This window comes from Geotrypetes seraphini, chromosome 1, assembly GCF_902459505.1.
Source record: "Geotrypetes seraphini chromosome 1, aGeoSer1.1, whole genome shotgun sequence".
Lineage (NCBI taxonomy): Eukaryota > Metazoa > Chordata > Amphibia > Gymnophiona > Dermophiidae > Geotrypetes > Geotrypetes seraphini.
In genome coordinates this window covers 493,920,512-493,947,633 of record NC_047084.1, presented here as the reverse complement: position 1 = coordinate 493,947,633, position 27,122 = coordinate 493,920,512, and the positions used below count along the sequence as shown (strand labels likewise).

General features: G+C 40.6%; 1 protein-coding gene across 3 annotated transcripts in view; it reads right to left on the bottom strand.

Moving 5' to 3' along the window:
• VPS13A (vacuolar protein sorting 13 homolog A) overlaps positions 1-27,122 on the bottom strand; it is a 489,236-nt gene that overhangs the window by 120,779 nt on the left and 341,335 nt on the right. For all 3 annotated transcript variants that reach the window (XM_033927056.1, XM_033927035.1, XM_033927045.1), the window contains 4 exons: positions 17,530-17,611; positions 14,813-14,882; positions 12,529-12,637; positions 2,224-2,337 (listed from right to left, as the gene is read on the bottom strand). In XM_033927056.1, the coding sequence (XP_033782947.1) occupies positions 2,224-2,337; positions 12,529-12,637; positions 14,813-14,882; positions 17,530-17,611 (375 nt within the window). The remainder of the gene's footprint in view (positions 1-2,223; positions 2,338-12,528; positions 12,638-14,812; positions 14,883-17,529; positions 17,612-27,122) is intronic.

The following is a 27,122-nucleotide window of genomic DNA, read 5'->3' as shown; positions in this document are numbered from 1 at the left end:
ATTTGAAAAGTATTTATTATTGAAAATATTTATTACTGAAGATAGGAATACTTGGAGGAGGAGGTATTTATGCTGATGAGGCAACTCTAATAGTAGCCTGAATGCTTATAAAATTAGCAGCAGGCATGAGTCTGAGGCTTTTTCTCCCCCCTTTATTTGAAAAGTATTTATTATTGAAAATATTTATTACTGAAGATAGGAATACTTGGAGGAGGAGGTATTTATGCTGATGAGGCAACTCTAATAGTAGCCTGAATGCTTATAAAATTAGCTGCAGGCATGAGTCTGAGGCTTTTTCTCCCCCCTTTACAAGATTCCTAAAGCATAGTAGTGGCTTTTTGAGTTTTAAGTCCACATTGCGTTGTTGAGCCTTAGGAAGAGGTTTAAAATTATGCTATCATACAGGAGTAAAAAGTGAAATCTCTTTTTTTGAGAACAGGATTTGCACTAAGGATATTTGAGTTTTTTTTTTATTATTACAGTCCTTTTGTGTTTGTGAGTGTGGAGTGAGTTAGTGGATTAAACATTCCTTATCTTTACAAATATCATAGTGCTTATATATTGAGACAAGCTATGTATTGGCTAACACCTGATCACCAGCACGATTGGCTGAAGTGGTGTTTATTAGAGCATAATTTACTCCACCCATTTAGGTTGCAGGGCGTAATCTGTGTTGTACTTCTGCAGCATCTGAAACTAAACCCTATAGTAAGATCTACTCAAAGGGTGCTTGTTCAAATTGACTCAACTGGATATTCCTTTTGGAAGATCAAACTTATGCCCTCTTTGGGGAAATGGGAATATCTGCATTGACGGAAAACACATTATATGGAAAGAATGGATGGAACTGGGTATATACACAATGTCAGATATATTACAATCAGATTGTTTGAAATCCTTTTCAGAGTTGCTTGCAAGTCATCATGTCAGCTTTTCACACAGCTTCAAGTGGTTACAACTTCGCCATGCTATTGTTTGTTCAAAAATCCCAGTAAAATCATCTAAACCAAGATTTTTTTCAATGTGTAAAGGGATTATGGGATTAGATCATGAAGCATCTAATTGGTACAAAATATTAGTACAACAAAAAACAAAATACAGATGGACTACGTGACATTTGGTCACGTGAATTAACTGTGTCTATATCTGATGATCAATGGAAACTTCTATTCCTCAAGCGCTTCTGATGTTGTCAATCTGCTTCTATGAAACAATCTCTATTTTTTGTGGCTAGACGCATAGTATGGACTCCTGTTAAATTAAATAAGCTTAACTCTGAATATTCCCCTTTATGTTGATCTTGTGGTCATGAAAAAGGCAAGAGGGATCAGATATACCATTCTAAATTAGTCTATGTCAGTGGTTCCCAACCCAGTCCTCAGGACACACTAGGTCACTGAGGTTTTCAGGATTCCAAACAATTAATATCAATTATTACAATCTGTTATCAGTGGAAAAAGTGCATGCAAATTTATTTCATGCATACACTCCTCCCTCCTTATTCGCGGTTTCAGCACCCAAGGTTTCAACTATTCGTGTTTTGGGGGGCCGGGTCCCCCCTTAGTGAATTGACCTCCCCAGACCTTACCTGGTGGTCTAGCGATGACGCGGGGCGGGAGCGATCTTCCTACACTCCTGCCCCATGCAGAGCTGTCATCAAAAATGGTTGCTATGAGTTCCCGTTGTCTCATGAGACTACAACGGGAACTCACGGAAGCCATTTTCAATGATGGCTCTGCATGGGGCAGGAGTGTAGGAAGATCGCTCCAGCCCCGTGTCACCGCTAGACCATCAGGTAAGATCCGGGACACAGGAGGGAGGCGGGGGTGGGTCAGAGTTGACCCAAAAGTTATTTGCGAATTTTAGATATTTATGGGCCGGCTCTGCCCCTAACCACCGCGAATACGGAGGGGGGAGTGTATTCATTTTGGAAATCATTTTGGAAAATATTTTCTCCAGGATTTTGGAAAAGGGAGCAAAGGAGTAAAAGAGAATGGTACTTGTATATTGCCCTTTCATGGTTACACATTCAAAGTGGTTGGAAGTTGACCCTAAACGCTTGAAGTAATGCACTGCAGTGCTGACAATTACAGAGATACAATAAAAGGAACAATAAAAATCACTTAGAAAATGAATATTCCTCTGTGTATTTACTTTAACTATAACATGGTAAAAATATTAAACAGTACATGGTGGGTTTAGCTTCCTTATATCTTTGCTCACCTTAATTGGAGAGATATGAAAGTATTCATATAAACTGATTTGTGATGTATCTGTCGATGACACTGTGCTCAGTTCCACCTGGAGAGATTCTACATCCTTTTTGAAAAGTTCAACCTATGAAAGCATAATGAACAATTAGTGGAATATAAGAGGTGATATTAAATGATCTCCCAAACAGTTAGTTTATGGCAAATTACAACAATAACATACAATCACAAATGTACATAAGAACATAAGAAGTGCTTCTGCTGGGTCAGACCAGAGGTCCATCGTGCCCAGCAGTCTGCTCGTGCGGCTGCCCAACAGGTCCAGGACTTGTGTAGTAGTCCTCTATCTGTACCCCTCTATCCCCTTTTCCTTCAGAAAATTGTCCAATCCCTTCTTGAACCCTAATACCGTATTCTGTCCTATCACGCCCTCTGGAAGTGCATTCCAGGTGTCCACCACCCATTGGGTGAAGAAAAACTTCCTAGCATTGGTTTTGAATTTGTCCCCTTTCAACTTTTCCGAATGCCCTCTCGTTCTTGTAGTTTTCGAAAGTTTGAAGAACCTGTCCCTCTCTACTTTCTCTATGCACTTCATGATCTTGTAAGTCTCTATCATATCCCCTCTAATTCTCCTCTTCTCCAGGGAAAAGAGCCCCAGTTTCTCCAGTCTCTCAGTGTATGAAAGGTTTTCCATACCCTTTATCAAACTTGTCGCTCTCCTCTGAACCCTCTCAAGTATCGCCATATCCTTCTTAAGGTACGGCGACCAATATTGGACGCAGTACTCCAGATGCAGACGCACCATCGCCCGATACAATGGCAGGATAACTTCTTTCGATCTGGTTGTAATACCCTTCTTGATTATACCTAGCATTCTATTCGCTCTCTTAGCGGCCGCTGCGCACTGTGCCGATGGCTTCATTGTCTTATCCACTCCATTGTCTTATTGTCTATGTTCTCAGTTTTGGCCATGACTTCTAATTCCACCATTTTGTTCCTTAGGCTCCTTGCATTAGTATATATGCAATTTAGGTCCTGGTATTTTTTTGTCTTCATTTCCTTTCGCTGTGCTTCGAACTTTATTTTCTTCTCTTGTGCTGCAATCCTTTTATCCTCCTCTTCTGGGTTAGTCAACTCCTGTGTTTTGCCCATTGTTTCTTCCCATTTTCCCCCCTTAGTATCTTCGCAGAATACTTTCTTCCAAATCGTCGACATATGCATCATTCCATAATCTATTATACATAAAAGTTATCAATCTTCTTTTGATCAATCCCCTAATTCCCCCCACAAAAGAACATAGCACTTAGCAAAATCAGACACAATTATTAGCACAACTATTAGGCACAACTATTAGGCACAATTATTATTAGCACAATTATTAGGCACAACTATTATTAGCATAACTATTAGGCACAACTATTAGGCAACTTCTTAATCAGTATTCAAATATTAAGTAATAATTCACTAACCTTCTAGTATTAGCAGACAGAATATTTCATTCAATAGCAGCTTAATACTCAAATATAACCAGTTCCTCATATAAAGAAAATTTCTATTGAGAACAGGGTAAGCTGCCAAAGAACATTCTCTAGTACCTGGCCATCTAAAATGCTGCAAGCAACACAGCAGCTTAAAAACTATCCTGGCCTGGATTGGAAGCCAGAGTCATTTACACAGTGAAGGCACAACAGGATCACTAGGATAAACTTTCAATATTAAGTTTGCAACTGTAAAACATAGGGCTCCTTTTACAAATAATAATAATAATAACAACAACAACAACAGTTTATATACCACAGGACCGTGAAGTTCTATGCGGTTTACAATGATTAAAAGGTATTACAGATTGAGTAGAATAAACAAAGTCCGGTGTTAGTGAATAACAATTCGAAGATCATTTGTTGAGGATTAAGATTGTATAGGTCAGTTACCTAAGTACTTCAGTAACAGATGTGTTTTTAGGCTTTTCCTGAATTCCCTATAAGTAGTAGGCACGAGCAGTTGTTCCAGGTCTTTACCCCATAATGCTGCTTGATGTGAGAAAAGATGTTGGTGATGACTTTTAAATTTACAACCTCTAACCGGTGGAGAAACAAAATTCGGATGTGAACTTCTCCTATGTCTGTTGGTTGTGAAAGAGAAAAGGTCTGTTATATATTTAGGGGCTAAGCCATAAAGTACCTTGAAGCAAAAACAACCAAACTTGAACTTCACACGTGCCTCCATCGGCAGCCAGTGTAGAAGTCGATAGGAAGGTGTTACATGATCAAACTTCTTCAGTCCACAAAGTAGCCTAACCGCTGCATTTTGTACCAGTTGCAATCGCCGTATATTTTTCTGGGAGAGTGCCAAGTAAGCGATGTTACAATAATCGAGTTGACTCAGTATGAGGGATTGTACCAGAATTCTAAATGATGAGACATCGAAGTAAGCTCTGATGGACCGAAGCTTCCAGAGGGTGAGAAAGATCTTTCTAATCATGGTCAGACTCTGTTCCAGTGTTACTCCCAATACCTTCATAGTACCCAATACCTACAAAGGTGCGTTAGGGACTTAATGCGCGGAATAGCGTGTGCTAAACTGCCGCACAAGCTAGCCACTACCGCCTCCTCGAGCAGGCGGTAGTTTTCTGGGTAGCACGCGCTAATCCGGTGCGTGCGCTAAAAACGCTAGCACACCTTTGTAAAAGGAGCCCATAGTAACATAGTAAATGATGGCAGAACTACATGCATTATAATTTCATGATTAAATTGTCTTTTTTTTTGTTTGTTTCTTCTGGGCCACAGACCTTAGAAGTCCATCCGGTACTGTCCTTGGGTTCTAACTACTAGAGTTGCTGTTGAAGCTCACTCCAGCCTATCCAATCTCCTTCGCGGGAGATTCAGACTGTGAAAGTTTGCCCTTTCATATTCTAGTTAGCGATCCTTCTGTGTTCATCCCCTGCTTTTTTAAAAAAAAATTCCGTCACCATTCTCCTCTCCACCCCTTCCCTTGGGACAACATTCTTAGCATCCACCACCCTCTCTGTGAAAAAAAAATTCCTAACATTACTCCTAAGTCTACCACCCAACAACCTCAATTTATGTTCTCTAGTTTCACCAATTTCTTTTCTCTGGAAAAGATTTAGTCCAATATTAATATCTTTCAAATATTTAAATGTATCAATATCATCCCTGTCCCTTCTCTCCTCCAGAGTATACATGTTCAGGTCTTCTAGTCTCTTCTTGTACTTCTCTTGGAACAGACCCCCTACCATTTTCGTCACTTTACTCTTGTCTGCTTCGAGACTTCTTATATCCTTGGCCAAATATGGCCTCCAAAACTGAACACAATACTCCAAGTGGCATCAACACCTCCTTTCTTCTGCTGGCTATGCCTCTCTCTATGCAGCCTAGCATCCTTCTGGTTACAGTCATTGCATTGTCACACTGCTTCGTCACCTTCAGATCCTCAGACACTATCACCTCAAGGTCCCTCTCCACATCCATCCATATCAATCTCTTGCCTCCCAGCACATACATCTCCCTCAAATTTCTACTCCCCAAATGCATTACTCTGTGCTTTTTTGCACTGAATTTTAGTTGTTAGACATTTGACCATTCTTCAAACTTTTGCAGATCCTTTTTCATGTTTTCCACTCCCTCCAGGGTGTCCACTCTGTTACAAATCTTGGAATCATCCACAAAAAGGCAAATTTCCTTCTAACCCTTCAGCAATATAATTCAAACATATTGAACAGAATCGGCCTGAGTATCAATCCTTGAGGCACTCCACTACTCAAGTTTCCTTTGCTCTGAGCAAATTCCAATAACCACCACCCTCTGATGTCTGTCCATCAATCAATCAGTTTCTAATCCAGTTCACCACTTTGGGTCCTAACTTCAGCTGGTCAAGTTTAAGAGACTCCTATGAGGAACCATGTCACAGGCTTTGCTGAAATATATGTAAATTAAATCTAGCAGTCTTCCTTGATCTAATTCTCTGGTTACCCAATCAAAGAAATTAATCAGATTCTTTTGGCATGATTTACCTTTTGTAAAGCCATGTTGTCTCGGATCTTGTAACCTATTAGACTCTAGGGTTTTCACTAGAATGCTTCCATTATTTTTCCAATAATTGAAGTGAGGCTTACAGGCTTCATCTCTGCGATCACTTTTGTGAAGAGGAACCACATCCGCTCTTCTCTAATCCCACAGAATCCCTCCCACCTCCAGGGATTTATTGAACAAATGTTTAAGTGGAGCTGCCAGAACCTCTCTAAGTTCCCTCAATATCCTGGGACGAATGTCATCCGGTCTTGTGGTTTTGCACATCTTCAATTTTTCAAGTTGTTCATAAACCCTTTTTTCCATGAATGGTATGGTACCTACACCTTTCTCATATGTAATTTTGCCAGCCAATTGCGGTCCTCCAGGATTTTTTCCGTGAACACAGAACAGGAGTATTTGTTTAGCACATTTGCTTTTCCCTCATCACTCTCCACATAACAGTTCATAGCTTCCTTCAGTCTCGCAATTCCATTTTTCATCTTCCTTTTTTCACTAATATACCTGAAATAATTTTTGTCTCCCTTTTTTAAAATATTTCTAGCCATTTATTTTTTATATTTAGGTCTTCCAGTTGGGCAATGAATCAAATTGACTGGGAGACTTAAATATAAGATGTTACAATAATCCAGCTGAGGTAAAGCCAATACCTGTACCAGTATTTTTAGTTTGCTAACCACAGAAGTCTGTCTTACCGGCCTGTACCGTATTTTCACGCATATAACGCGCGCGTTATACACGATTTTACAAACCGTGCACGTTATACCTGTGAGCGCGTTGTACAAATTTTTTTTCATTCCAATTCGGCATCCCCCCTGCGAACCGGCATCCTCCCCCCCCGCTCGCGTCACCCCCCCTCCACCACGATCCTACATCCCCCCAACACCGCAAAACATCTCTTACCCGATTGGGCACCAGCACCAATGCACAGGACATGCCAGTGCCCGAAGATCCTCCCTCCTTGGGCTGGGCTGGGCGGTGTGAGGGAGATCCTCCTTCTTCCCTGTGCCGGGCTGGACTGGGCTTTGAGCATTTGCGCATGCTCAAAGCCTTCTGGTCTCGCTCTCTCCGAGATTCTCAATCTGAGAATCTATTGAGAAACTATTGAGAATCTCGGAGAGAGCGAGACCAGAAGGCTTTGAGCATGCGCAAATGCTCAAAGCCCAGTCCAGCCCGGCACAGGGAAGAAGGAGGATCTCCCTCACACCGCCCAGCCCAGCCCAGCCCAACGAGGGAGGATCTTTGGGCACTGGCACTGGCACGTCCTGTGCATTGGTGCTGGTGCCAGTGCCCAATCGGGTAAGAGATGTTTTGCGGTGCTGAGGGGGATGTAGGATCGCGGGGGAGGGGGGGTGATGTGAGCGGGGGGGAGGATGCCGGTTCGCAGGCCAGAAGAGTAAGTAGGAGTGGGAGGAGGTTATAGCAGCATGCGCGGTATATGCGTATGCGTGCTATATAAAATTTTTTTTTACAGAAATGCTTTGGACCCGCACGTTATATGCGTGAAAATACGGTAATTCCCTACTTCTTCCTTACTTCCACTTTTGGGAAGAGGAACCACATCTACCCTTCTCCAGTCCTCGGGTACCACTCCTGACTCTAGAGACTCGCTGAAAAAGTCAGTCAGCGGAGCCACCAGAACTTCCCTAAGTTCCTTCAGCACCCTCGGTTGTACACCATCCGGCCCTATCACTTTGTCTATTTTTATTTTAGCTAGCTCCTCACAAACACAAACCTATGTTGGATCTTATCAAGACTGGATTTGATAAGGGCAGTGGCTTTATTAAGTTTGGTTGTATCTGCAGCATTTGATTCTGTAAACCATGATATTTATTAAACCTGCTTCAGTCCTTCGGTATTGGAGGCATAGTCCTTTTCTTATTAACTTTCAAATAGAAAATTTTGTGTGATAGATCAACAACAAATATCAGATTGTTTTAAGTATACTACAGGAATCCCTCAGGACCAGCATTATTAGAAAACTTGTTCAATGTTTTTCTAAGAACTCTATGTAAATTTTTGGAAGGACTGGAGCTGCCTTACAGAATATATGCAGAGGATATTCAGTTCTTTTTTAGGATAAATCAACTGTTGAGGAAAGCTTTGACTTACTGTGTCTTTACTTGTGAACTATTGGTGGTTCGATGAAAGCAAACCATTTAAAGTTGAATGTTTCCAAAACACAGGTTAGGTTTCTGGTTACCCACCCTGTAAATAATGTACCTATATCATTTTCTTTGGATAGGGTAACTAATGAGTTGACTAAAACAATTAGACCTCTTGGTGTGATTCTTGATCCTGCATTGACAATGAGAGATCAAGTGCGTAATATGGTCATGTTTTTTCAAAGTTGAAATTAATAAGATATTTGAAAGACTATATTAATGTTGAAAATTATAGAATGGTCATGCAGAGTATAACAGTCTCACATTTTGACTATCATAGTAGTTTGTTACTTTGTTTGTCTAAAAAAGCTTTATGATGTTTGCAGGTAGCACAAAATGCAACTAGGTTTGACAATATTTCACCAATGCTCATGAAACATCACTGGTTGACCATTGAATTTTATATTCAGTGTAAAATACTATTGTTGGTTTTTAAAGTGTTGACCGGTTAAATTTCTGTTGTGATTGCATCAGCTTTATACCTCCATCAATCTACTGTCAGGTGCAATAAATCTGTTGGATGTCCCATTTTTTCAGATGACCTTTTTGTTTCAGCCTTTGGAGATGAACAATGAGTTTTAGAGCTTTTCCTTTGTATCTGTGGTATGATTTGATCATTTTGTAATTTAAGATTTTGTATGTTTTATTTCTCAAACTATGTGTATTTTATTGTACTCCACCCAGCTCCTGAAAGAACGCAGAAGCATATTAAATAAAATCAGAGAATGTGAAGCCTTGAGGGATCCTACCATTGTGGCTTCTAAGACTGAGATAATTCATTATCAAACTTTACCCTATTAAAAAAAAAAAAATCCTAAACCAGTTCAATAAGGCACCCACAGAATTCAATTCACTCAATCCCAATCGTGCAGAGAGGAACAACGAAATTAATGAAATAATTAATGAAAGTTGTTCACTTCAGCGGTGCAGGGAGGGCCAGGTTTCTCTCTGTCACTATAACTGATCTTGGAGCGGTAAAATTTCGGCCCATCCTTGGCAAGCAGAAATTCTAGTTATTTACTTATGAGAAGATGTTTTGCTCCTGAGGAAGCTGTTCCTTTATAGTGAAACAAAGAAGCTCCCAAGAGTGCATCACATCATTGTTTTACTGAATGGATTTTCATCTTCGGATCTCCCTGGTTAACATCAAGCTAAGTGGAGTTTTTTTAATATGGCTTTGGGGAACTTCAGTCATATTTACAGTGTGGACTTTGTGATTGTGGGTAAATAAGTGGGCATTTAATGGACACATAACAACCAATTAGATTAGAAGAGAAGAAAAGAAAAGAAAAAAAAAAGTATTAATTCTAAAGTAAATTAGAGGTTTTTCTGACCAAGGATGGCTCTATTTATGTGAGCAACACATGAATGCTATTATTCTTTGCTGTCTCATTGAGCTCTTGAGGTCTTTTCCTCTTCTAAACTTTAGGTGTCATTGTCAAGTATTACTTTAATTGTTACAATTTGAGTCTGACAGCTACAAATAACAAGGTTTTTGTCTCTAGCCTGAACCAGTTTTTGAGACTTTGACCTCCTTTTACAAAACTGCGATAGCAGTTTCTAGTGCGGGGAGCCGCGCTGAATGGCTTGTGCAGCTCCTGATGCTCACTGAGTTCCTATGAGCGTTGGAAGCAGTGCGGGCCATTCAGCATGGCTCCCCACACTAGAAACGGCTATCGCAGTTTTGTAAAAGAGAGGATTTCTATGTCTTTGATAAGAGAGGTTTTTTCAGTGCTATAATACTAAAAGCCTGATTGCACATGATGCAAGATGATATGTGTGTCCAGAAAATCACCTAACTGTAAAATCAAATTACAGAAACAAGTGCTAAGTGCATTATGAAAACGAGCACATCACAAAAAACATTTCAGACACGGCACATCTTCTGTTGTCTCTCTCAAGCATAGTTGTGCAAATTGTAGCACCACTTCTGTGAATGTACCTCACTCATATCTACTATTAAAAAGATGACTGTTATCAATCAGATTCTTGATAAACTGCTTTTCTGTGGTACAAACAAAACAGTTTTTATAATACACACAGGTACTTTTTCTGTCCTTAGTGGGCTTAGAATTTGAAATATATGTACCTGGGTCAGTGGCCTAAAGTTACAAAGAGCTACAGTAGGAACTGAACCCAGTTCCCCTGGTTCCCAGCCTAACGAGCTAACAATTAGGCTGCTCTTCCACTACTCACCCAGCAACTAATCTTGTTTTGCATCTGCGCGTAACAATAACAATTTCTGTAATCCTCCTAAATGTAGTCTGTTAACAAATGGAAACCTACTTGCTATCACCTAGTGCGGGGGTCGGCAACCTGCGGCTCCAGAGCCGCATGTGGCTCTTTTACATCTTTGCCGCGGCTCCAGTAGTGTGTCACGCAAAGGTGCCTCCGCTGCTGCTCAACATAAAAAAAAAAAAAAGCCGGTTTGATGATTTCATCTTAGCCCGTAGCGAACTTATGCTCCGGGGCTTTAATGTGTGTGTGCCGGCTTCCCTTCTCTTCCCTCCAAAACCGGAAGTTATGTCCGGGGGTGGGGAAAGAGAAGGGAAGCCGGCACGCACATGTTAGATCCCCGAAGCATAAATTCGCTACGGGCTAAGGCGGGAGACAGGTCAGTGAAGCTTTCCATTTGCTCTTCTTGCTGCCGGGTCCTGCTTACTTTCAGTTTCCGCGAAGGCAGCACCCGGCAGCATTTCTCCCAATCGATTGAGATCTTGGGCCGATCAGCCTTCTTCTCCGACGGCAGAATTGACATCGGGGAGAAGAATGCTGGTCGGCCCGAAGTAGAGAGGGGGGGGGTGGCGGCCAGCGGCTTTGGGGCCTGTTCCCCGATGGAAGGACATTGGCAGTGGCTTGGAGGAGGGCAAGGAGAAAGAAAGTAAGAGGGCAGGAAGAGAAACAGAAAAAAGAAAGGGGGCATGAAGAGAGAAAGAAAGAAAGGGCAGGAAGAGAGGAAGAAAAAGTTGGGGGGAGGGGAATGAGGTCAGGAGGAGAGGAAGCATACAGGCTGAAAGAAGGGAAGAAAGATTGGATGCACAGTCAGAAGAAGAAAGTGCAACCAGAGACTCATGAAATCACCAGACAATAAGGTAGGAAAAATGATTTTATTTTAAATTTACTGATCAAAATGTGTCTGAATTTATATCTGCTGTCTATATTTTACACCATGGTCCCCTTTTACTAAACCGCAATAGAGGTTTTTAGCGCAGGGAGCCTATGAGCGTCAAAAGCAGCGCTGGGCATTAAGCACAGCTCCCTGCGCTAAAAATTGCTATCATGGTTTAGTAAAAAGGGAGGGGGTATATTTGTCTATTTTTGTATGGTTGTTAGTGAGGTGACAGTGCATAGAGTCATCTGCTTTGACCTCTTTGAGAAAACCCCGGAATAGGAATGATTATTAACATTTTTTCTGCGTATAGTGTGCTTTGTGGTTTTTTAAAAATTTTTTTATTATTGGTAGATCATTTTGACTTCCTCTTTTCTTTAACACCAATGGCTAATTATATGGGGCCTGGACTCTGGCACATTATATGGGGGGCTTATTGGCCCAGTAATGGTGGTGATCTGTAATTTTTAGCTGCATGATCCTGTATATAGCATTAAGGTAAGAAACAATATATGCAGTGTTAGATTTGTTTTATAATGGTTTTGCGGCTCCAAGTTTTTTTTTCTTTTCGAAAACGGGTCCAAGTGGCTCTTTATGTCTTAAAGGTTGCAGACCCCTGACCTAGTGTATCTGTATTTAAACTATCAGGCTAGAAACTCTTATTCATGTTTGTTGAAATAATCTGTAAAACCTTCTGCATACCCTACCACCTTAGGTGAATTTCTTCAAAAATTAGCAAAACAATTAATAATAAATGAATAAAAATGTTACACTAACTAGAACTGCACTATTTCACTGGTTACATTATATTTACATAAAACTCCACACCATCATAATACCTAGAGGAAAGCTCCAAAATGGCCAGAAAGCAATCCAGGACTGATTACAATCATCATTTGCAGATACCAATGTAACACTTAAAAACCAACTGCATTTTGGGTTTCTTCATGTGGTAAGTGAATTTCTCCATTTTGCATGATCCATTTTCTAAGTCTTACCTCCTGATCTTTGGAGACTTCACCAGATTGTGTAAAAAGTTCAACAAGTGCAAAGAGAAATCCCAGGTCTAACCGGAGATCCATTTCTTGGATCAAAACCTTGAAGTATCTATTTAAAATAAAACAAGGGCCCGTTTAACTAAATAACAATTTATGGAATTTATTTTAAAGAAAAAAGCTATTACAAATATAGCTATGTGCTAAATCTAGGAAAAACATGCCAAGGATTCCTGACTCGACTGTCAGTAGAAAAACACAAAAACCCCCAACAAATTCTGATAAATAAAACCCAATAACTCCACTTTTCACATCAGGGGTGTTCTAATTGTATTTAGAATTTTGCTTTTACAAATAAAATAAACATACTAACGTTATACACAAAAAATAATAATAATATTTTATTCTTGTTTACCATCAGAGCCATAATAGTTCGAGGTGGTTTACAATGAGAAGTACTGGACAATCAGTGAAAAAAATACAATACAAATAATCAGAAATACATACAGGATAAAAGATTAAAAACAGTGAATCAGGTTACAAATTGATCAAACAACTGTGTTTTTACTAATTTTCTAAAAGTAAAATAAGATGGAGCACGTATAATAATATTACCCGACCAGTCATTCAATTTGCCTCCCCGAAATGCAAGAGAAACACAGAAAGCTTCATTTCCAATTTTAAAAAAGTAAACTCAACAACTTGCATTATTCACATTAGGGTAAGAAGATCAAAAATCTAATCTAATCTTCTTTTTCTATATTACCAAAAAAGGTTCAATACCAAAAAAGGTTCAATGCAATTTACAATAAGAAAACCCATCCAAACAATATGGGGATTACAATAAGTATACAATTTATAAACATCAATAAAATCTATCAAATAAGAAACCAGGAGAGATAGAGTCCGAAATCAAAGCAGGCAATGGCTCAGTCGCCAGAGCATATCCCTGGAGCATGATTGTGCCTCCATGATCAGAGCACCTCAGACTGGCTCAAGCTTCTACAGGAGATATGCTTTGTGTGGAATAAAGGGCATAAGAACATTGGGGGATGCAAAAGTTCGGGGGGGGCGAGGGGGGGAAAGAAGAGACGCTACGCTTGGAAGGAGGAAATGCCTGGGGAAATAACAGATGTAATACTGGTGGAGAAAATGTTGGAACTGTTGTGGGGGTTGGGGGGATGTTCAGGTTATGCTAAGTGAAAAGGGAATGTGCAGAGTGTTGAGGGGCTGTGCACGAGAACACTGTAGTGTTACAAAATATATTCTAAAAACAAAATAGTTAATTAGTTAAAACAAACCCTCAAATCGGAAGCATTAGTCATGCCATATTATATAATTGTCTCATGCAATAGCCAAGCTATCTACATTAAAATCTAATCCTATAAATTTCCTACAAACTAACCCCCCCCCCCACTTTTATTAAGCTGTGCTAGAGGTTTTTAGTGCGGGCCGGTGAGGTAAGTGCTTTGATGCTCACAGGAATTCTATGAGCGTCAGAGCATTTACAGCGCCAGCCCATGCTAAAAACCTCTAGTGCAGCTTAATAAAAGGAACCTTAAGCAAGTTATCATTCAAAATGGTTCATAGACAACCCCGCGAAAGACAAAGGCGCACGCCGACAACTGAGCGCAAGATGGAGGCGCGCGCCAAAGAAAATTACAGTTTTTAGGGGCTCCGACGGGGGGTTTTGTTGGGGAGCCCCCCAGTTTACTTAATAGAGATCGCACGGGCATTGTGGGGGTTTGGGGGGTTGTAACCCTCCACATTTTACTGTAAACTTAACTTTTTCCCTAAAACAGGGAAAAAGTGAAGTTTTCAGTAAAATGTGGGGGGTTACAACCCCCCAAACCCCCACAACGCGGCGCGATCTCTATTAAGTAAAGTGTGTGGGGGGGTTCCCCCCCACACACCCCCGTCGGAGCTCTAAAAACAGTAATTGTCTGCGGTGCGCGCCTCCGCGCTGCGCTCAATTGTCTGCGCGCGCCTTTGTCCCGGCGCGCTTTTGACCTGACACCATTCAAAATACTACAAGTTAAAACAATTGTCAAACTTACTTCTTTGGGGGGAAAATGCCATGTCAGTTAGAAAGTAATATATAGCCACAATTTGTAAAGTGTGCCAATACAATTTTATATCACATTTTTCAAGATTTAAAAACTGAACACAAGTGTCATTTTGATGGGTACACAGTCAAATTTTTACATTTGCTATTAGTCTGGGAAGGGAATGAAAGAAGTCAAGCAGGAAAAAAGGTGAGAAGTTATTTGCAGCACATAGCACTTACTTAATACGAGATATTTCAGAATGTCCTGCAGATCTCATTACAATACTGACATCAATAAATGGCTTTGGTGCTGTGAACATAAGAATGTAAACATAAAATGAGATCTCTGATATTTTTCTCTAATAAAAGATTGCAAATATGTTTTCTAAAAGTAACCAGTGTTGCACAGGACTGTGGATATTATCTTATATTTAAGAATGCCATTTAAACTTATTTAAAATTCTTAATTTTTATTAGATAACCACAAACAACCCCCACAGCACCTAAAACATGAACCACAAAAAGTGTCTACTAAGGGTCATATTAATAAATGTTGCATTTCCAAGACCAAAGACTTTGAGACAGTGACTCTCTCTCACCCATTTGTGCTCTAGACCAGTGTTGCTCAACACACAGTACATGGCCTGGCCGCCAGGGATCCCTGCCTGCCCCCCACTAAAGCCACTGCTGGGGGGCAGGCAGGGATCTCCAGCAGTGCCTGAGGCTTCTGTGGTTGGGTCGGCTTCGGGGGTGGAGGGGGCACAAAATTGTCACATGGGGCACTAAATTGGGACTAGAAGGGAGGGAATAGAAAGGGGAGAACTGATGGGCATGAGTGCGTGAGTGAGAGATGGTGCACATGGGGAATAGAAGAAAGGAAAATTGGACATAGAGAGGTGTGAGTTAGAGATGCATGGGGAATAGAAGGATGAGAGGGAGAAATGTTAATTATGATGGCGGAGAAGGCAGATTGAAAGGGATGCAAGGCGGAGGAATATTGGACATAGTGATGGAGGGAGAAATAGAACATATTGCTGGAGAGGAGTGACAGAAGGAGAAATGGGGCTGGTGGGCAGTGGTGAAAAATGCTGCACATGATCCGAGGGGATGAGAGAGGGAGAAATGTTGGATGTGGCAGTAGAGGGGTGGTGGGAAAGATGCCTGGATCTCTCAAGACAGATAAACAGTGAAAGAGAGGGAGACATATTGCCAATAGGAGTGAGAGAGAGAGAGAGAGAGAGAGAGTGAGAGAGAGAATGAGAGAGAGAATGAGAGAGAGAGTGAGAGAGAGAGTGTGAGAGAGAGAGTGAGAGAGAGTGAGTGAGAGTGAGAGAGTGAGTGAGAGTGAGAGAGAGGGAGTGAGAGAGAGAGAGTGAGAGAGTGTGAGAGAGAGTGAGAGAGTGAGAGAGAGAGAGAGAGAGATCCTCCATTGGAAATGCAACCAAAGACTTATGAAATCACCAAACAAAACTAGGAAAAATAATTTTATTTTCAATTTAGTGATTAAAATGTGTCAATTTTGTGAATTTTTATCTGCTGTCTAGAATTGCTCTATATTTGTCTATTTTACTATAGTTGTTACTGATTGCATATTTTAAAGTCATCTGCCTTGACCTCTTTGAAGAAACTCCTGAATAAAAATGATAATTAACATTTTCTTTGCATGCAGTGTGCTTTGTGTTTTTTTAATTTTGTGGTTACCATTATGTATTAATAAGATTATATTGTGTGTATATGAAAAATGGATGGAAGAAATTGCATTACAATTAGTACTATTATTATGGGGGTGGGGTCAGGGAGGAGCTTGGGCGGGGGTACTCGGTTGATATTTGTCAGGCTTAGGGGGTACTTGGCTTGAAAAAGTTGAGAAACACTGTTCTAGATTACTACAGTTGTTAACAGGATTGATATTCCCTGAATAAAGATGGTTTATGCAGGAAAAATACATTTTATAAAGTTGTACAGCCATTTATGTGCATGTAAATAAGCAAAAAAAGACTGCACCCATTTATATGTAAATTGAACTTTGCATTTCCAGAAGCATACTTTGGGCACAGCAGAGAGGCAATCTATGCAAAATATATGGGAACATACAGGGTACCAAACAAATCTATCCCAACTTCAAAGAAGGTATAAACATGTGTACCAGCATTTGCATGCTACTGTGGCTGGTTCTGAGTATCTATTTTATATATGAGCACATAGGTTCTTACAATATATTACAAACAGGAGAGAATGCTTCAGTACTGTTTGAAATGATTGGCTAGTATATCAGAAAAACACTGACATGGCAGAATTCTTTTTCACCTGTAAAGCCCATTTTAGATGCAGAAGAGGGCTAAATTGCATCCCTATATATGCATATAAAAAGTGCATATTTGCAGGGGTTCCAACAGGCACAGTTTGATGTATATGCAGGTACATGTGTTGGGTACATTTATTTATTAACAACTGCTTGAAGGAGGTGTAAGTATGTGTATTGGCCTTTAGGCATTATTGGGGCTGGACAAGGCAACCTATATTAAAAATGCACATAGATTTAAAACAGGTAACTTTGAATTTCTAACAGATGTCCTGTCTTAAAATCAAGCCCTAGAAAAACAGGTGAAATCAGAAGTGAACTAAGATTATCTGAAGGAAGATAGAAACCAAACACAGTCTCTCTCCTCCCCCCAAACCTGAACTAGATGGTTAACTTAGGTACCAAAATATAGGTAAATAAATAGCAGGCCTTATATTATGTACCTTAACTTAGGAACATTTTCAGCCATAGGCTTCTAAATTTTGCTGAAAATTATACTGCATAACTTTAGCCAATTTGGAAATGAACCCCCACAGTTTTCTAGTTTTAATGGCACACAACTGATGAAAACACTGTTATACTTCACAAATAACTTCCTGAAAAGAAGCCATTATGAATAAAGAATTATAAAACACATTAAACACGATCAACAAACCTGAATCCATGGTGATAGACTTTGGAGGTTTAATAGGATAAAAGACAAATGGAAAAATGGCTCCAGTAATCTGGTTTTGTACCTGATAAGACAATGAAAACAGAAGAATTAATGCTTTAAAAAAATCTCATCAGATTTGTATACTAATTAAAAAGAATTTCTACACACGACTTATCTTTAATTGTTCTTATTGCTGGTATTTACGTATAGAGGTTTTTGCCTTTGGGAATACTTAAGCAACTATCCAACAGAAGACTATGCAAACACAGGATACTTACATACTTGCACATTACTTTCATGTATTATTTTCCTAAATTCATTCTGATGGATCACATGATCAACTACATGTTGCCCCAAGGACCTTCCCAAGCCATTCATCACAAGTTAATAGGTTCTATTATGATCCAGGATAGTTATATAGACAACTTCCTGAGTGTGTAATTCCTTGAAGGAAACAAATACTTTGTATATGAAAACAGAACGCTCCCTCTTCCAAAGTAAATATTTTTTGTGTGTTAAAACAAGGGATGAAAAAATGTATAAAACATCCTGAAAAAAAGGCTTGGAAAATCAAGATACTACCAATAGACCAAGGAGTGAAAGTAAATTTCTTTTAAAAAAAATTAAAAAATTATTAATTTTCTAATTTAATCACCAAGTATAACTTGTTATTTATTACATCAAAACATAATCTTTCATAATCATCAGAAGAAATTAAGATAAATTTTAGCTAATCATGCTCAAGTCCTCAATAGGATCCAGGATAATAACATTAGCGAGAGAATAAGAAACTGAACATACACTTTAAAGCAGGGGTGTCCAAAAGGTCGGTTGCGATCGACCAGTAGATTGCAAAAGTAATGCAAGTCGATCGCGGAGCCAATCCTGGGCTCCGTGATAGACTTGCGTTGCCTTTGTGTTCTACCTACATCCTGACGCCATAAACAGAATGCAGAAGCATTGGACCCGATCAGTCTTCCTCTCCCCGACGTCAATTCTGATGTCAGAGAGGAAGTCCCGGGCCAGCCAATCGCTGCCTGTTCGGTCCTACGCTTCTGTGCCAGGAAGCAGGGAGATCTTAGGGTGGTGGTGGCTTGGGGGCCTGTTCCCTGATGCTGGCGGCAGTGGCTTGAGGGAGGGCAGGGAGAAAGAAAGAAAGAAAGAGGGCAGGCAGGAGACAGAAAGAAGGGGGGCAGGGAAACAGAAAAAAGAAGGGAACAGAAATAAAGGGGGGGCAGGGAGACAGAAGGAAAGAAGGGAAACAGAAAGAAAGGGGGGACAGGGAGAAAGAAAGAAGGGAAACAGAAATAAAGACAAGAGATAGAAAAAAAGAAGGGAGACAGAAATAAAGGGGGACAGGGAGACAAAGAAAGAAGGGAAACAAAAAAAGAAAGGGGGACAGGAAGACAAAAAAAGAAGGGAAAGAAAGAACAAAAGAAATGGGGAGACAAAGAAAGAAAGGGGGCATGGAGAGAGAAATACAGAAAGAAAGGGGGCAGGGAGACAAAGAAAGAAGGGAAACAGGGAGACAAAGAAAGTAGGGAACAGAAAGAAAGGGGGGACAGAAAGAAAGGGGATATGGAGAGAGAAAGAGAGAAAGGGGCAGGGAGACAGAAAGACAGACAGACAGAAAGAAAGAAAGAAGGAGACAGGGAAAAAGAAAGAAAGGGGAGAGGGGCAGGGAGAGAGGAAGAAAAAGTTGGGGGAGGGAATGAGGTCTGGAGGAAAGGAAGCATACAGGAGGCTGAAAGAAGGAAAGAAATATTGGATGTACAGTCAGAAGAAGAAAGTGCAACCAGAGACTTGAAATCACCAGACAACAAAGGTAGGAAAAATGATTTTATTTTCAATTTAGTGATCAAAATGTGTCCGTTTTGAGAATTTATATCTGCTGTCTATATTTTGCACTATGGCCCCCTTTTACTAAACCGCAATAGTTGTTTTTAGCACAGGGAGCCTATGAACGTAGACAGCAGCGTGGGGCATTCAGTGCAGCTGCCTGCGCTAAAAATCGCTATCGTGGTTTAGTAAAAAGGGAGGGGGTTTATTTGTCTATTTTTGTATAGTTGTTACTGAGGTGACATTGCATAAAGTCATCTGCCTTGACCTCTTTGAAAACCCCCCCAGAATATAAATGATAATTAACATTTTCTCTGCGTACAGTGTGCTTTGTGTCTTTTAAAATTTTATTGTTGGTAATCATTTTGACTTGGTCGTTTTAAAAGTAGCTTGCAAGGCCAAAAAGTGTGGGCAACCCTGCTTTAAAGCATAATATTGGCTATAAAGCCGGGTAAGGAGTTACATTCATTAATCAATAGGGCCTAAGATTTTTCTACCTCCAGATGGGATAACTCCAAGAAAGATGTCAACTGGGTTGGCTCAAAGAAAATGTATGTAACAGTACAGTAACACACTATACACTTACAAGGGTGTCGCAAGTAAAATGTAGCACCCAAAGATATAACCCCAGGTTTCATCAAAAGAAATTCACGGCGACGCTTCTGCGTCTCCTGTGAAAGATCAAGGAACATCTGTATTTTAAATCCCATAAATTCTGTCTGTTTTTAAAGAAAAGCTTAATCAACAAAGCTTTATCAATGGAAAGAGCTACAGAAATAATCAAAGTAGCTGGAACTGCTGCCTCTTTATCTGATTTCTCCAGTAATTCTAATACATTCAATAATTCTTGGTCAGAAGATCTTTTTTGAGATTGACTTTTATCAGGCAAATAATAAACTTGAGATATTGGGGGTAACATTTCTTCTGTTACTATGGTGATAGACTTAAACATTTCCCTGGGCGTTACCAACATTAGCCTAGGGCAGGGGTAGGCAATTCCAGTCCTCTAGAGCCAGAGCCAGGTCATGTTTTCTGGATATCCACCTAAATACTTCCATTCTCTAAGAACAGGAATACTGTACATTCACTCTCAAACCCAAATTCAGTTGGCCAATCTATCTGGACATTATTGCTAGCTAACCCTAATACTTAGTCTGCATCAAACTATTAATTACCTGAAGATATAGTTTCAGAATCAATGTCTGTAATGCCGCTTAGGAATAAACGGTTGATAACTCTTTTAAATAAATAAATATCTGAAAATAAACATCAAGTTGGGCAAGCATGTGACAGAAAGAGAGGAGATAAAAATTAAACAGAACAGCTGACAGAACTGAGCTTTGTGGAACCCCCACAAGGATCTGGCCTAAGACTTCAATTGGACAGATCCCTAAAGCCACTCCCTGATTGACCCAGGCACCTTAGGCCCCTCCCCGGTGTATCCATTTTGAGTGCAAGATCCAACAGAGAAGCTTGCTATAGAGCAATGATGGCTAACCTTTTTGAGCCCGAGTGCCCAAACTGCCACACAAAACCAAAGAATTTCCTCAAAGTGCCAGCACGTCAATTAAACCTTAATAACAAGATTTTAGTATCTAAAAACTCTTTATAAAGTTGCCTGAACTATGTAACATCATTTTTAAAGGTTGGAATCTTTGTTTTGGCAGAGAATCAATTTGATTCACAATCCTTTGGTTTTCATTTCAATTTATTGGCAATTTATAACGTTTTAATGATTTCATTCAATTTAATGAATTTAGGGAGAATTTGATTCAGTTACACAATATATTTTAAATATATTAATCACATAACATGTCAAATGTATCCTGAGTTTAAAAAAAGATAAACTTCTTAAAACTGTTAACTGTGTCAAGACTCGGTGTTTATTCCCAAAGAGTCTATACATGTTTTTTTGTAAAATTTACAATCAAATTAGAAAATAGTTAAATCATTACATTTCTAATAATATGATGTAAAAAAAAAAAAGAGCTTTCAATTAAACCAACCGTTTTTATTGGAAATTCCAGATTGGAATACAACAGGGCCATGTAAAGTCCCTTTTTTAAATAACATCTTTAAATAATATTTAAATAACTTAGAAAGTGTCTTAACTGCAAACTCTGCTTCATGTAAACATATGCATTGGGCATGCTCTGAAAAAAATTAATGTGATTTTTGTTGTTGCATGCATGCTGATAACTTGTCAATCCTTGGCTCATAGTGCGTTAATTTCAGAGCAACACATGCAGCACTCATGTCATCCGTTAATCTGTTTCTAGCATCAGATTTTATATGATTCAAAGCCGAAAACAGCTGCTCACAAGCATAGGATGACCCAAACAAAGTAAGAAGAGCAATCCCAAGTGCTTTCATGGACTTAAAATTGTCTGGCAGAGAAGTCCACGCTTTTAGGATTTCATTTTCAGAACTGCTAGCAGTGATTTCATTTGTCACCCTTTCACACTCAATACGTTCAAGAGCAGGTCATTGAATTTACGCAGGTCATTGAATTTACTTTTCCAGATAGAGCTTTCTTGAAATTCCAGTAGCTCCATTTCCAAATTTTGAATATCCAACCACTGTAAGCAGGAAAGATCAAGATCTTCAAATGTGGACTTTTCTGGGGAAGTTATAAATGAAAGGGTTGTCTCCATCTTACGGAACTGAGAAAATCTTTTACTAAAATTCTCCTTTGCTTCGGCTACAATGGTGGAATATGCTTTGTGGATTTCCTGGTGTTTTTTATGACTGTCCACAAATGTTGTAGAATTATCCAAATGTATTTTTAGGTTGGGAAAATATTTTAGCTGTCCACTCTCAAGGTCTTTTTCAAAAACATGCAATTTTCTCTCAAAAGCTTTGATGTCACTAAACATGCTTTCTGCTGTTTTTCCCATGCCTTGTAATTTTTTGTTTAGTACATTAAAGTGGTTAGTAAAATCTGTAAAGAACATGAGGTTGGTAAGCCAGGCCATGTTGGTGAGTTGAGGATAGTCTTCCCCCTTTTCGTTCATAAATAGCCTAACTTCTTCCAAGCAGGCCACAAATCTCTCTAACACTCGTCCTCTGCTCAGCCACCGGACATTATTGTACATCAGTAAAGTGTTATATTGTGCCTGAACCTCATCAAGAAGGGCTTGTGTTATACCCAGGGGGTAAATGAACTCAGCATAATACGTGACATGTATCCTCAAGTCTGCTTATCTGACCTCCTTGTCCTGAGTGTTACCTTGACAACACCAAAAGGACACATCCTGGCTTCCTTTGCCTACGTGTCGCCTGGATAGCATCAAAGAGACAGCAAACTGCAACACCTCCTTGCTTATCTGACATCCTGACCTCCTTGATCTTCAAAGGACAGTAAAACCAGATGATCATCAGTAAAGGCAGATGGGAAACCCGGGCTCTGCAAACACCTCCTGGGTAACATCAAAAGGACAGGGAAACCAAACAAGTATCTGCTATCTTGACCTCCTTGACCTAGGAGTTGTCAAAACAAATAACAAAGGACCAGTACCAGCTGTCTTACTAAGAGGCAAGCAGTTTTCCCAGCTTTTCACCCAATATAAAAGACGGGACTTGCCTCTAACCTTAGAATCCATGACGTCTGGAGGGAGAATCCACGATGTCTAAAGGGACAGTCCTTTGGTCCACCCATCTATCAATTGCAAGGATTCCAAATTGCGAAGATGGTCGTTGTATGGGGCAAGGTGATGCTATTTTATATTTAATTCTAATATATGTATAATAAAGTGTTATTGATTATGCTTTATATTGTCTGTGTGCTTTTTTGAGTGTTACTGATCATCCCATTTGACAGAAATAAGTGGCAGAACAGCTTGAAATTGTCGAAAATTAAGAGCACGCGCCATGATGAAGTTCATCATTTTTGTTACATCTTTGAGGACATTGTCAAGTTTTTTGCTGCTTTCTTTGGCGCAGAGAGCCTCTTGATGTATTATACAGTGAAATTGAATCAGTGGATGTTTTCCTTCCTTAGCAAAGAAATGAATGAATCCTGATGTTGTCCCCACCATGCTAGGTGCTCCATCGCTAGTAACTGAAACCACTTTTTCTGGACTTATGTCTAGTGATGAAAAAGCCTCCATCACAGCATTGTGGATTTCTATCCCTTGTGTTCTTCCAGGCAAAGAAAGCAGTTTTACCAGCTCTTCTCTCATGATGTCACCAGTAGCATAACGCAAAATGAGCGCTAGTCTTGCATGGTTAGTAATATCTGTACTTTCATCCAAGCACATGGAGTAGAAGGGTGCTTTTGTAAGTCACAAGTAAGCTGTTGACTAACATCAGCAGCCATTCGCAGAACCCTATCTTTTGCAGTATTTCTGCTTAGCGGCATCTCAGAGATGTGCTGCACAATTTTATCCTTGTTTTGGAAATCATGGAAGAGTGAATTACTCCCAACCAAAATTGCCTTTTTGATAAAATCTCCATCAGAGAGGGGCTTACCATGTTTTGCCATGCACAGTGAAATTTGAAAGCTGGCAACTGTAAGATGATTAGTTTTTGAAAGATAGTTGCTAAAACTAAGAGACTGGGAGTGATATTTCTTTAATTTTCCTACAAGGAACTCTTTTCTTTGAGCTAACCAAGTTCAGCAACACTGTTATGGTTGGTCTCAAAGTGACGTTTGACACTTGATGTGCGAGACACAACACTTTCATTACACATAATACACAATGCTTTCCCACTGCGTTCAATCACTCCATATGTCTCTGTCCAGGCCTCTTGGAATGGTCTTCCACTATCTGTTTTTGCTTTTTTTGCTGTACTCATTTTCTTTGTTCAAGACTTCAAGTCTACAAAAAGATAAAATTTGTATAATAAAAAAAATCTAATGAAGTGCTGTATACAAATCCGTCCCCATAAAAAAATATGTGATTGGGGAATTTTACTAATTGTAGATATCCGTTTTGGTCAAAAAATATACTGTCCGGGTGAAAACCGGACTTGTGCAACCTGAGTGTATGGGAAAAGGACTTTTATTTTTCTTTATTGGAGCCTTTGTTATTTTATTATAATGTTTACAAAAGCACTGTGAAGGGCCACATATACACTTTACTGTTTTTTGCTATATTGAGTTTTCCATAAGGTACAGCGCAGAGGATTAGTGTGTTGGTTGTTCACAGAGAGCCCAGCCCTCCTCTCAGCTTACTGAACTTCTCTATGCAATCATCATAAGCAGCTTTTTTATTTCTTCAAATTTAGCATGTCCCCCGTGGAAGATACAGAGGTTTTTACAGAGGAGCACATTATTAGACATATTAACATCCCCCCATATCCTCACCTCTCTAGCATGGGAGCACTAGGAACTGTTCCTGATTACAGATGTCACATGTGGAGTCACACTACAGCCTCACTGAGTTCCTGTGACACTCAGTGTGAAGCTTCTCTTCCTCCCCCCACTTTCCCCTCACACACTGCCTGGCTCATAGGATACTAAGGGGAAGACAGGCAGGCTAAACATCCACTCACAGGACTGCAGCCAGCACAGGATGGGCCGCGGCCCACCGGGACAATGCCCGGTCCTCCCAATGGCCAGTCCGGCCCTGTTGCCAGGTGAGCTGCAAAGCAGACACCAGCACACTCGCCTCCCGCCGCGCCGCATATCTTAATTGCGGACTAGAGAGTTACATAGAAACATAGAAATAGACGGCAGATAAGGGCCACGGCCCACCAAGTCTGCTCACCCCAATAATCCTCCCCTACCTTTCTCTGTGAAGAGATCCCACGTGGCGATCCCATTTTGACTTAAAATCAGGCACGCTCCTGGCCTCGACCACCTGCAGTGGAAGATTATTCCAGTGATCAACCACCCTCTCGGTGAAGAAGTATTTCCTGGTGTCACCGTGTAGTTTTCCGCCCCTGATTTTCCACGGATGCCCTCTTGTTGCCGTGGGGCCTTTGAAAAAGAAGATATCCTCCTCCACCTCTATACGGCCCGTGAGATATTTAAACGTCTCGATCATGTCCCCCCTCTCTCTGCGTTCCTCGAGTGAGTATAGCTGCAATTTTTTCAGCCTTTCCTCATACGGGAGATCCTTGAGCCGGGCCCGAGACCATCCGGGTGGCCATACGCTGGACCGACTCAAGTCTCAGCACATCTTTGCGGTAATGCGGCCTCCAAAATTGTACACAGTACTCCAGATGGGGTCTCACCATGGATCTGTACAATGGCATAATGACTTCGGGCTTCTGGCTGACGAAACCCCTACGTATACAACCTATGATTTGTCTAGCCTTAGATGAAGCTTTCTCCACTTGCTTGGCAGTCTTCATGTCCTCACTGATGATCACCCCTAAGTCACGTTCTGCTACAGTCCTTTGTAGGATTTTACCATTAAAAGTGTACGTCTTGCATGGATTTTGGCTGCCCAGGTGCATGACTTTACATTTTTCGGTATTGAAACTGAGTTGCCAGGTCCTGGACCAGTGCTCCAGTAGGAGTAGGTCGTGCACCATACTGTCAGGCATTGAGTTTCCGTCTGGCCCTGTGCTTTGGTCTGACGTGTTCCTGCCTACTACATTGCATAGTTTGGCGTCATCGGCGAATAGCGCTATTTTACCTTGAAGTCCCTCAGCCAAGTCCCTTATGAAGATGTTGAATAGGATCGGGCCCGAGCCCTGCAGCAGTCCACTGATCACCTCCGTCTTTTTGGAGGGGTGCCCTTCACCATTACCCTCTGAAGCCTACCTCCAAACCAGTCCCTAACCCATGCTGTCAATGTGTCTCCTAATCCTATAGAGCTCATCTTGTTCAACAACCTGCGGTGTGGCATGCTATCGAATGCTTTGCTGAAATCCAAGTATACGATGTCTAGGGACTCCCCAACATCCAGCTTCCCTGTCACCCAGTCAAAGAAGTTGATTAGGTTAGATTGGCAGGACCTCCCCTTAGCAAATCCATGTTGATGCGTATCTCGTAGATTCTCCTCGTCTAAGATCGTATCCAATTGGCGTTTGATTAGAGTTTCCATTAGCTTGCTCACTATTGATGTGAGACTCACTGGTCTGTAGTTAGCAGCCTCCGTCCTGCATCCTTTTTTGTGGAGTGGAATGACGTTAGCCGTTTTCCAGTCCCATGGGACTTTACCTGTACTAAGGGAGAGATTGAAGAGCGCGGATAGCGGTTCCGCCAAGACGTCACTTAATTCCCTGAGTACCCTGGGGTGTAGGTTGTCTGGTCCCATTGCTTTGTTAACCTTGAGATTAGATAGTTCAAAGTGGACAGTGCTGGGTGAAAACTCGAAATTTCGAAATGGGTCTGCAGAGCTATCCCTTGTCTGCAGCTGAGGGCCGGATCCTGGCGCCTCACAGGGACAGAAATCCCTCCCGTCCCCACCTGTCCCCGCCAAAGTCTCACCCGTCCCCACCCGTCCCCGTGAGGAATCCCTCTGTCCCCACCCGTCCCCGCGAGGAATGTCCTCTGTCCCCGCCCGTCCCCGTGAGGAATCCCCTCCGTCCCCGCCCGTCCCTATAAACTTCAGAAATAGTTATTTCATTTAATTATGCTACTGAATTAAAGGCTCTTGTAGAAACCCATTTACAAATAAGCAAAAAGACTTTATTAATTTGGAAATATTAATTGGGAAGAATACACACTTTGTAAACGGGTTTCTACCAGAGCCTCTTTTATTTATAAATTTTTATCAACACAACTAATATACTACTTTATCCTGAAGCAAAAAAAAAGAAAAAAAGAAATAGAATTCTTTTCCTACCTTTGTTGCCTG